This window comes from Trachymyrmex cornetzi, unplaced genomic scaffold (genome assembly GCF_001594075.2).
Source record: "Trachymyrmex cornetzi isolate Tcor2-1 unplaced genomic scaffold, Tcor1.1 scaffold424, whole genome shotgun sequence".
NCBI lineage: Eukaryota > Metazoa > Arthropoda > Insecta > Hymenoptera > Formicidae > Trachymyrmex > Trachymyrmex cornetzi.
In genome coordinates, this window is record NW_017299005.1 from 378,822 (window position 1) to 391,609 (window position 12,788).

The 12,788-nt window shown below is 31.8% G+C and overlaps 1 protein-coding gene across 1 annotated transcript; it reads right to left on the bottom strand.

Annotated features, from left to right (window-relative positions):
- Positions 1–1,533: 1,533 nt before the first annotated feature.
- ND-B14 (NADH dehydrogenase (ubiquinone) B14 subunit) lies at positions 1,534–2,655 on the bottom strand. The gene is made up of 3 exons (XM_018512718.1): positions 2,460–2,655; positions 2,140–2,255; positions 1,534–1,722 (listed from the first exon to the last, which is right to left on the bottom strand). Exons 1-3 carry the CDS (start codon positions 2,581–2,583, stop codon positions 1,594–1,596), a joined length of 369 nt encoding a protein of 122 aa, XP_018368220.1. The 5' UTR covers positions 2,584–2,655; the 3' UTR covers positions 1,534–1,593.
- Between the last annotated feature and the right edge of the window lie 10,133 nt (positions 2,656–12,788).

Consider the following 12,788-nt stretch of genomic DNA (forward strand, 5'->3'; position numbering starts at 1 on the left):
TTTAAAAAATCAATAAATAATTTCTGACATCAGAACTCCTCGAAACTAGTTTCTATACATTCAGAGCTACACGATAAGCATCATGTGGCACAGAACTGTCGAAAATCGGCCAGCGTATCATACATATTGCCCAAATAGTGCCTCTTTCTCGGGGTTTAAAAATTGTTTAAAAAATCAATAAATAATTTCTGTCATCAGAACTCCTCGGAACTAGTTAGTATACATTTAGAATTACACGATAAATACGATATATCCTACAAAATTGTCGGTAATCGCTTAGCGTATCATTTTTTTTCTCGTAATGGTCATTTTGTAGGTTTTAATAAAATTGTTTAAAAATTAAATTAACAATGTTAGTCGCCAGAACTCTACAAGAAAATTTTCTTGTAGAAATTGAAAGCCGAGAATTCTTGGCTTTAATGGCTGGAACTATTTGTTTAACTTATATAGAACTATCGAAAATAAGCTCAGAACTCTTCATTTTTAGTGAGTTTCCACCAAGTAATACGCCAACTTCACAGACACATTTAATTTCATGGTTATTATAATAATAATTTTTTTATCTCAACTTATTTTGTATCATCTTAAGTGTAGGACTTACTTTCAATGCATTTTTAATGCATTTTATTACTTTTTAATCCCGGGGGCCCCAGTACCCTATTCGCCCCTGGCTGCCGCGTTCTGACTGCTAAGTCTGGCTACTAGCTTCAATTTCGTCCCGAATAAGTCAAATAATAAAGACTCATAGAAAAAAAATAGAAGAGATGATAAAAGAAAGAAAAACTCCGCAGAAGTCATGGCCAGTATATGAAATAGATATACATGGTATTGCAGGTATACAAATTTTCAATGATTAAAGATGGAATATACGGAGTGCAGTCATATTCTGAGAATAAATTTATTTAAAATACGTATAAATATTTTCTGTAAAGATATATAAAATAATTTTAATAATTAATAAATTATTAATTATTAATTTAAAATACATATAAATATTTTTGTAAATTGTTTTTTATTTTAACTCCCTTAGATTCGTATGACGAAGCTGAAAAGTAACTTTATAATTTGACCAAACAAAATTACGTGTTTACATCAGATCCTGAAATATCAGCTAAGGAAAGATCATTAATAGAAAAAAAACAAATATAAATTTCGTACAATTAAAAATAATCCGAAAGAAATTCAAAACTTATTTGATAGTGCTCAGTATGATTTGAAAAAACAAAATGACTCGTCTTCTATTTTCGATAAAGCGAAGCGTACATTTGTACTGCATAAAAAAAGAAAAAATAATTTTTTATAATTAAAATGAAATTAATATTTTTTATTTGTTATACTAGTGGAGGAAAAAAAGGAGAGAAAACTAGATTTGATAACTGCGAAAAAATCCACTAATTTCTGCTTTTCGGACTCATTGTCAGAATCAAGAAGATTAAAGAAAAGCAAGTGTTAATAAAAATGAACAGGAGATAAATCGTTATTTTCCTTTTATTTTTAAGAAAAATATTTATATTTATATCTATATATTTATTTTGTTTTTTTATACAATTACATGTTTCCATGGTGCATCTCGTGAACTAATGGCAGAATAAATTAATCCTGGCCACTAAGAAATTTTGACATGAAATCAGTTGGCTTTTTTTCCCACGTTTCTTTCCAATAATGCATAAGTGCTCCTGTAGGTTTCCACATGTTAGCTACTTCTTGCAACTCCATTTGACCCTGTAAAATTATATAACTTTATGTATTGTATCGTAAGTAACATTTAATTATTAAATCAATATAAATACACTTTTATGTTTTGATTAATAAATTATATTAATTATTATACAAATCAATATAAATACTATCACTTTTATGTTTTGATTAATAAATTATATGCAACATTTATTTTGTCATATCATGGCCATGTTCTGACATACGCACTATCGATACTGAAAATATAGTACACATAATAAACTATTGATTTTCAGTATAGGAGCGTATGCTGGAACAAAGCCTATAAAATTTTTTCAACAGTATGTCCGTATATACTATATATATCATGAATATTATTTGTAGATAATTAAAGTTATATTAGTTGCTGGCATCTATTTATATAAAAATTAATGTATATACTCAAAAGATTCTTATTCCTACCTTTATAATAAGTTTGTCTATAATCCGTAAATCAGTAAGATGAGCATGACGTTTAAACTCCTCACGTATCTTTCGTTTACAGTCTGCTTCATTTTTGGGAATATCATAAGATAACACTGCAAAAAAAGAAGTGATCATTTTGAGAACGTAAAGTATGAAATAACAAGATAATAATAGCTTTATGTAATTAAAAAAATAATTGTTTTATATTATTGAAAATAAACATATTAAGAAAGTAACGAGTTTTGGCTTTCACAGATTACAGGTTATGTAACGAAAAGGCTTGCAATTTATGATGTACAACAGTGAGAGTCGCGTACTTGAGATTGGTACTTGACGGATCCATGCTTTATACAACGTAAGCACTTTTCGACGCGCATCTTCTCGATTAATAGATAAAATTGGTTTCACTTGACGAACGACACTCGCAGCTCGACTAGCCATTTTTACTAATGCTTTAACTTAGTATCAACACTCGACTCGGTTGACGATCGACTACAGACTGCACTCTGTAAGTATGCTGCCGTCGGCAAGTATGCTGTCGTCGGTCGTCGCGTCGCGTCGACTCGTCGGTTACCTTCAAAACATAGAGAATGGACTGCGCTATCCGTGTGTCGAAATGGTCGATAGGGATGAGAGAGACCGTGGCAGACGGCCATTTCTATCGCTTTCCATTCAATGGTGTAATGGGAGAAAGAATGAGGGAAATTGGCCGTCTCCCACGGTCCCTCTCTCATTTTTGTCGACTACATTTGATACATTACTTAGATACGGATCGCGCAGTCCATTCTCTATGTCTTTGGTTGCCTTTAATTAAAATAATTAAGAAAAACCATAAAACATATTACAGGCAGTAGGAGTCAACGCTGATTATCACACACACACAATTACCACAATTCTTCTTAATACTAAAAATATAAACCTTACCTTTGAACGTTTACACTCATGGTTTGAGTCTTCGTTAGCAATCTTTCCCCCTAGCGCAACGATTGGAATATAAAATTATATTGTGTATCTGAATTATATTGAGTTGCGAAACTGGGCCTAACCTATAATTTAACTAACGCCGGCGACAGTGTCGACACTCGACTCGATCGACGACCGACTGCAGACTACAGGCTGCGCACTCGGCAGACTCGGCTGTCGGCTCAGTCGGCTGTCGGCTGTCGTCGGGTCGTGTCAGTTTGTTGGTTGCTGTCGCACAGGAAAATAAACGACAATTCACTGTTCAAAAATCGCTACAGACCGTAATTCTTTGATCGAAAGAAATTTTTTTTAATTAATCGTTAATAAATCTCAAAAAAACTGTAAAGTTGGATTTTTAAAAAGGGCCCCTTAAAGTGTGTAATATTAATAACAATCGGGAAATTATTTGACCAGAAAGTTGAATTATTTGAATTGAAGTGCTTTTGTACTAAACTATCTTAATATGTATTTTTCGCTGAATACGAATCTAACATGTTAGAATTAAGATTTCACCATTAACAGTATCGATAATCAATTGTCAATGTCGCTTTTAATTTTAAACATTTTGGATGATCATATTTATTAGCATATTTATGAGCATATTTTTAGATGAACATATTTAGCGATTTTTGAACAGTAAATTGTCATTGTGGCTTCGCGCGTCAACAGTCGACAATCAAGTGCAATCTGTAGTCTGCAGTCGATCGTCGATCGAGTCGAATGTCGACAGTGTTAGTTAAAATGGTTAGTCGAACTGCGAGTGTCGTTCGTCAAGTGAAACCAATTTTATCTATTAATCGAGAAGACGTGCGTCAAAAAGTGCTTACGTTATACAAAGCATGGATCCGTCAAGTACCAATCTCAGTAAGTACTGTAAGTTATTTAACTGGTTTTATAAATGCTTGTCAGGAATGTCAGGATAGACAAGGAATTGTCAGAATAAAGGTTTATTAATAATATCACTGAACGACATAATTTAACACTGAATAAGACTTTAATACTTTGCTTTAATTTTAAGTACAGAATTCCAATGAGCGGAATATTACGAAAACGACGGTGTGCTTCTATTTGTTACAAATTCGCTTACTGCGACGAAACCGTGCCTGCTCCGGTTGTGTTTCAGCTTTTACATCTTCGCTGTACAATTTGGAGCGCCGCCAATTATCAGCATCGCAACTGATCTCTGTGACGTATGCTATCATTAGTTACATCTCGCACATGAGAGATGTCACTGAGAGTACGAAAACAGTAGATGTACGCTTTAAAAGTGGTGCTACAAAATATCTTACAGCTCGGCCAGCCTGGCATTATATTCGTCCCGAATGTGTTGTTGTTATTACAATTTTGAGACAAAGAGATTTCACCTTATTTACACTGAGTAAGACGGTAACTCGACATATTTCACTTTTGTGTTGACGGTTCGGCTATTCGAATCCAAGGTTTTAATTTATCCGGCGACAATATCGCGTTATACGGTTTTGCCGTTACATTGAATCCCGGAATATCTTTAACAACATACCGATTGTTATTTAGTATTTCAGCTATTTCGTAAGGACCTTTGTAGGCTGATTTGAATTTCGAATTTTCGCCTGGTTTCGCTTGTAACGCACGGATCATGACGTATTCACCTTTTTGATATTTCGTTGGTGATTTATGCCGTCTATCATAATACTGCTTATTGTATTGGCGGATTTTATTCGTGGTCTCGATAGCCACGTCGCGTCGTAATTCTTGATCTTTCTCGAAATCACGTTCCGCCTTGGTTAATTGATCGAGCAAATCAGTCAGGTCTTTATCTGAATGATTTCTTCGATCGTATCCTAAAAGTAACTTGCTAGGTGAGCAATTTATACTATGATGAGAATTATTTAAGATATATTGTACTTTATCTACATGTGATGACCACTCTGAAGGAGAAGCCGTCACTTTACTTAAAGAAGTTTTTAGGAAACGATTTACTCGTTCCACTAGGCCATTTGCCCAGGGCGATGCCTCTGTTACTTGTCAGTGGTAGAATGAATTTTCTTTAACGAATTTGCTGAATTCGTTCGAAGTGAAAGCGGTTCCTCTGTCCGTTACAATTTCTTTTGCTTTTCCGAAAATCGTTAACAAGGTTTTGAGACTTGAAATTATTTCCTTTGAATTTATAATAGCCCGTTGTATATTACATAATATTTGCATTTTAAAAAATGATATGATAGATTGTGAAATGGTCAAATGTAATGAACAAAGACCTAATATCGAACCATTTTATGAAAATGGTTCGATATTAGGTAATGAGAAAAGAAATAGAATTATGAATGAATTAAGGCACAGATTATAAATATACTTTTTCTGAAATATTTTATTTTTATTTAATAATACATTTTGTATGTATAATAAATACAAGTATTATGAGCAAAGTATTATTATGTGATATGATAAATAAGAAGTACAAAAAGGAAGTAAATATAAGAATAAATTGAATTTAAGTAGTAACTAAAATAACACTTGTTATGCATATAAACTAAAATAACACTTGTTATACATATCTAACTAAAATAACACTTGTTATACATATCTAACTAAAATAACACTTCTGTTATATATATGTTTCAAACTAAAATAACATTTATGTTAGACATATACAGGGTGAATCTTAATGACTGTACCAACGTTTTATAATAAGAGATGAATATTTCACTCCCTCTTACATTTTCTCTTATGCTTTTTCCAGTTGCAGTTGATAATTTATTTCCTATAATAAAACGTTGGTATAGTTATTATATGAGATTCACCCTGTATATCATTCTTTTAAGTAACTTGCAATGCAATTTAAAAAAAAACTGTGTTAATATCATTATCACACATATATCACGTTTTTAATAACATTTTATAATATGAAAATAAAAAAAAGATTAAAAAATAATATGCTGTTTTACTTTTCCATATCTTTCTCTTTATCTATTAACATGCATTTGTTTTTCTTTTTTACGTTGAGCTTTAATCTTCTGTTTTTCTTTATCCCGTTCTTCCATAATATTTTTTAAATTCAATAAAATAAAGCATACAGCCACAACGCTAGATAAAATTTGCGCAAGTCAATTTATTAAATTACACTAAAATATGAAAATTAAACGTTTCAATCACAATTTTTGACTATCATCAGTAATTATATGCCTAATATCATTATTTACCATTACAAAAATATATCTCGTAAATACTCTTATTAATTATTATAAATGATCTGTTACAATAATTTAATAAAATTGTCTTAGTCGTATTATTATAAACTATGTCTCGTTCTATAATCTTCAAATGAAATTAATTTTGATTCGTCTCGATTTTATAACAGAATTCCAAAAAGTATTACAAGAAGAAGTTCTATGTTCTAAAAAAGTTGTGCGCATATATAAACTTCCCAAAGCTATTAACAAACAAATAGTAAATAAATTCCAATGTACATTTAAAAAGCGTGGTATATGTAAGTTAAATTAACCTATATTTAACATACCTATATTTGCGACCAGCGATCTCGTATAATCTCACAAAATTATGACAAATTAGATCATGGAAAGAGAACCTTTCTTCTCAACAGCGAAAAGTAGACAAAGGTCGGAGTTAGACAAAATTTATACATATGTATTATTCGGAAGGAGACAAAGTTATTCGGAGAGGGAGATGTGATTCTCTTTCCATGATCTAATTTGTCATAATTTTGTGAGATCATACGAGATTGCTGGTCGCAAATATAGGTATGTTAAATATAGGTTAATTTAACTTATACCACGCTTTTTAAATGTACATTGGAATTTATTTACTATTTGTTTGTTAATAGCTTTGGGAAGTTTATATACGCGCACAACTTTTTAAAATCAAAGAACTTCTTGTAATACCTTTTGGAATTCTGTTATAAAATTAAAATCAAAATTAATTACGAATCAAAATTAATTTCATTTGAAGATTATAGAACGAGACATAGTTTATAATAATACGACTAAGACAATTTTATTAAATTATTGTAACAGATCATTTATAATTAATTTATATTTTTATTTTTGTAATGGTAAATAATGATATTAGGCATATAATTACTGATGGTGGTCAAAAATTGTGACCGAAACGTTTAATTTTCATATTTTAATGTAATTTAATAAATTGACTTGCACAAATTTTATCTAGCGTTGTGGTTGTATGCTTTATTTTATTGTGTTTATAAAAATTTTAGCCACCTTCTGAATTTAAATTTATTTTTTAAATTATTAATATAACTATTTACTATTGTTTCAATTTTTTTTTCAGGCGCTATAAATATGAATATATTATGTGTAGAATTTAAAGTACTCTACTCTGTTAATGTTTTACAAATATTGTTATTACACATCATATACATATTTATATATGTAAAATATATTTATGATTTACTGTTGCATTGGATTGATCAATTTCTCTTTTTGTAGAAGAAAATTGAATTTCATTTTCTTTCTCGTTTTCTCTATCTCTTTCAGAATTATTTAAAGGATATAACAATAGTGACGATGAGGGACTCTCGCTACTTGCGATAGCAGGAGGTGTTATATACTTTTTTTCTCTAAATATGGAATCCATTACCTAAGAAATATTTAAATAAGTTTTTATACACCACACACATATATAAAGCAAATTAATATTTAATTAAATATACTACTTACAGTCAAGAATGTCCAAGAATTTCTACAATTACCAGACTTTTTATTTTGATCTTTAATGTTTTTATATATCCTTTTTAAACCTGAAATTTTTGTTGCACATTGCAAACCTGTTGCATTAAGTAATGAATTTTTCATCTTCATTTCCGCAGCTATCTCATTCCAGATTTTATTATGCCTTTTATTTTGTGAAAATTCATTTTCTTTCTCTCTATGGATTTCTAATAGCAAATATACCTACAGCAGCATCACCCCAAATATAAGTACCTGAAGTATCTAAATAAAAATAAAACATACGAAAAAGAAAAAACTCTCATTTATCTAAAAATATATAACAAATATCTAAACAATATATACACACAATAGTTAATTATTACCTATATTAATTATTAATAATTTATCTTGTTCTGCATTATTGGATATGTTTTCATTGGATATATTTGTCTTTCTTTTATGTTGTTCTATTAAATGCATTACAAATTTTTCATCTGTAGAAAAGAAAAGGAAGGGGAGGATCCCATTTGCCTACAGTTCTGATTGTACACACCACTCATATCAACTGGCGCCTAGTAATTTTTTACTATTTTGCCAATGAGATTATTTTATTTTTAAATTGGCCAATCAGCGATACATGTGTGCAATATGCGATGTGTGCAATCGGAGCCCTCCCAAAGGAAGGATCTCTATTATCATACTTATATATATTAAATATAATATAAGTTTTTAATAATAATTAATCTCACCCTTGTTTGCTCTTTCAAAATCTTTTTCATTTAGTAATAAAGTTAAAATCCAGTATTTTCAATTAAAATTGGCAATTCTCATAACCTTATTTGCGTTGCCATTTTTACTTTTTATTAATATTCTTATTTTTTCAACTATCTGGCAACAAAATTGAGAAAATATTTGTGAGACCCGATCTTTTAGAGATGTCACATTAATTGCCTCACCTACAGACTTGAAGCAGATTATGCGCATAAAAAGTGAGAGAAATCTAAAAACATATAGGGAAATATACACATTTCTCCCACTTCACCATGGCAACGATGCATCAAATGTATACTAATGTGCGCAATAGCGTCAAACGAAACGATTCATTATCGCTTCATGCTCATCATGCATGAATCGGAAAGCACCCGATGTTTCTACGGTAAAGTAGCTGCAAGTAGTTGCAGTAACGCCACCGGAAACGCCTGTGCGCCGCATTCGTTTGTCGGCGGGCTATATGTCGCGGAAATTTGGTGCGCGTTTAAGAAGTCGCGTCGGATAATAAAATCGGTAGTGAGAGTATTCTCTCTCAGGACGTGCAATTTTATTTCGAGAGGTGAACAATTGCTTGAGTCGAATGACAGACGTAACGATGCCTCTAATTTTAACTGGCTCGTCATTCAACGCTCGGTAAGTTTCTTTCGTTTCTTCTAACAATCTTTCTTTAAGCGCGAAAAAAGTATTGAAAACAAAGGGTTTCACAAAAGAAATCGGGCTGCCCGTATCTACCAATGCCCTCAAATGACATTCGCGTTTATTTATTTCTATAACCTCAACCGTTAAATTTTCTATTTAAATGTTTGTACCGTTCGCAGGTTGCACCAAGGCAATCGTGGAGTCCTCCGTTACCTCTATGGCTGCTATGGGGATCGCTGACGAACTTCCTGTTGATGCTGCTGTGAACGATGACAGGTGAGCTTGCTCCTTCCTCTTAAGTTTTTGGCAGTTCGCTAGTACGTGACCTGGCGTCTTGCAGTAGCGGCAGGTCACCTCGTCCTTGTTCGGCATCTTGAAGGGTTGATTTGCTTTCTCCGTCGTCGCTTCTCTCAGCTTGGCTCCCTTCCGGTCACCAGGTAGTTTCTTTTCTGCTTCCATTGACACGGAGACAATCCGCTGCATGCTTTCCAAGAATGAATCCACGGATTCACTATTCAATGACGTCGCAATCTCTCTAAGCGATCGATTGTATATGCCGCTAATGAGAAGATGTATTGCGCTATCCTCTGATAGGTCCAGATTATGCATAAGCGTCAATTTATCCATGGCATACTCCATGAACGTTTCTCTGTACGAGTTTCACCGACGTGTTTCTATTTTTTGTAAAGCCACGTGGTAGAGAATTTTTCTCTTGAAATGTTTAACAAATGCTTCCTTGAAGCCGGCCCATGATTCGATCATAAGTCCAAAGCCTAAATCGTACCAACGCTTTGCTAACTTTACCAGCCTTGAAGATGAAGCTAAAAAATTTGTAAATAATTTTTATCATCAGAACTCTTCGAAAGGCATTAGCATACATCCGTAGCAACACGATGAGCACAATATGTCTCATAGAACTCTCTGATTTCGACCAGCGTCTCACACATATAGCATAAAAAGGACCTATTTCGCGATTTAAAAGTTGTTTAAAAAATATGTAAATAATTTTTACCATCGGAACTCTTCGGAAGGTGTTAGCATACATCCGTAGCTACACGATAAAGACAATAGGTCTCACAGAACTCTCTGCTTTCGACCAGCGTCTCACACATATAGCATAAAAAGAGCCTATTTCGCGACTTATAAATTATTTAAAAAATTTGTAAATAATTTTTATCATCAGAACTCTTCGGAAAGCGTTAGCATACATCCGTAGCTACACGATAAGGACAATAGGTCTCACAGAACTCTCTGATTTCGTCCAGCGTCTCACACATATAGCATAAAAAGGACCTATTTCGCGACTTAAAAGAGTTGTTTAAAAAATTTTTTAATAATTTTTATCATCAGAACTCTTCGGAAGGCGTTAGCATACATCCGTAGCTACACGATAAGGACAATAGGTCTCACAGAACTCTTTGATTTCGACCATCGTCTCACACATATACCATAAAAAGAGCCTATTTCGCGACTTATAAATTGTTTAAAAATTTGTAAATAATTTTTATAATCAGAACTCTTCGGAAGGCGTTAGCATACATCCGTAGCTACACGATAAGCACAATATGTGTCACAGAACTCTCGGATTTCGAACAGCGTCTCACACATATAGCATAAAAAGAGCCTATTTCGTGACTTAAAAATTGTTCAAAATTTTGTAAATAATTTTTGTCATCAAAACTCTTCGGAATGCGTTAGCATACATTCAGTATTGCACAAAAATTATCACAGAACTCTCAGAACTGTCGATAATTGGACAGAATCTTATCTTTATTGCTGAAAATTGTATTTTTGGGCTAAAATATTATTAAAAATTAGAAATAATATTATTTATTGCCAGAACTCTTTCGGAAACTCATCTGGAACTCTTTGTTTTTCAAAATCCTACAAGAATCTATGGTCAAAATTTGCGTACGAAAAAATGAGACGCTGCGTGAACCTGGCGTCTCAGTTTGTACTTTCACTTTTTTTCCACTTTAGTGGGCAGAACTATTAGTTTTATTCATCTAGAACTATTTAACTATTGAAAATACGTTCAGAACTCTCAATATTTTATGAGTTTCCGCCAAATGATATGCCAGCTTCACACACACAAGATAAAATAACAAATACAAGACCAAACATAGATGCAAATATAGACAAGAATACATGAAGACCTGAAAAAGAGGAATTATCAATTATTTGTAGATAAATATCTTAGAGCTATTTTAGCAATGCTTTGGAGTTTTATATTCCTAGGGACATTTGATTCAAATAACAAAAGTTATATTTGAGTTAAAACTGTATCTTGAGGGGATATATTGTTGTTGAATCTAATTCCATTAACACATCATTTATATTAAAATCAGTTCTACAAATTTCAGATTGGTCATTAACCATACCCTCATTCATTGTATTACCATATGAAATCCGAGAATCTATTGATGTTTTGCTATTATATGTTATTTCTTAAAGTATCCTGATTGTTTCTATTTTTTGTTTTACTTAAATTTGGAGCAATGTCATTTAAATCTATAACTTCATTAAATAATATGAAAATTCCTTGATTATTGACTCGTATGAATAAATCAAAATGTGTCTCAATGTCAAATCGAGTCTAAACACTAGGTATAATTGTGTGTCAAATTCTTTAGTGTGTTAAAATATACGTTTCGATCCTTGTATCGGATCCTTATCAATATTTCTTAGTTACTACGTTACATCAATGTGCTCCCTAGAACACTACATTATCAAAAGTTATTTACCAGTGATGGTTTACTTATGAATACAGTTATAAATTAAAATTGATATTCACTTACATGACATAATGTTAGTATGTGTGAAAATTATGCTACTCTTCATGTCTATCGTCAACAGGCAACTGCTCTCGTTTACAATTTAACGATTATTTTATCTTCGGTTTACATGTAATGCGCATGACCGTCAATTATAAATAACAAAGAGATTGTATTATTGTCATAGATCGACGAAAAGAAGGATCATGGAGCTTAATAAGTTCATACTTAATATGTTACCAAAGTCTATATATAAAGAATTTTTTCACACACAATATTTAAAATTAGACAAATTCTATCTGAAGAAACATAACCAGATGATGCAGAAATTTGATTGGCTATTAAAAAAACAATATCTCAATAACATTAAAAAAATAAAACCGATTAGTTATCAATGTAATGCAGGCACGTTCAACAAATTAGAGGATAAATTTAAAGACAACAATATATTACAACTGACAAAAAATAACCACACCGACCATTTCGAAATACAAATTAATCCAATGGATTTTGTTGACTTTAAGTATGATATTAATAAGCTTAACAAAAAATGGTTTGTCAATCTTACCAAAACTAATATACCAGATTATGTACATGCAATATTACAACTGGGTGAAAACTTTTGTATGCCAACAAATAACATTAAAGCAATTACAAACTGACACGGAGAATTTGAACTCAGCATATGAGTGTTTATTGGCTAAAGTTTAGGTTTCAATCTCTTTGTTATTTATAATTGACGGTCATGCGCATTACATGTAAACCGAAGATAAAATAATCGTTAAATTGTAAACGAGAGCAGTTGCCTGTTGACGATAGACATGAAGAGTAGCATAAT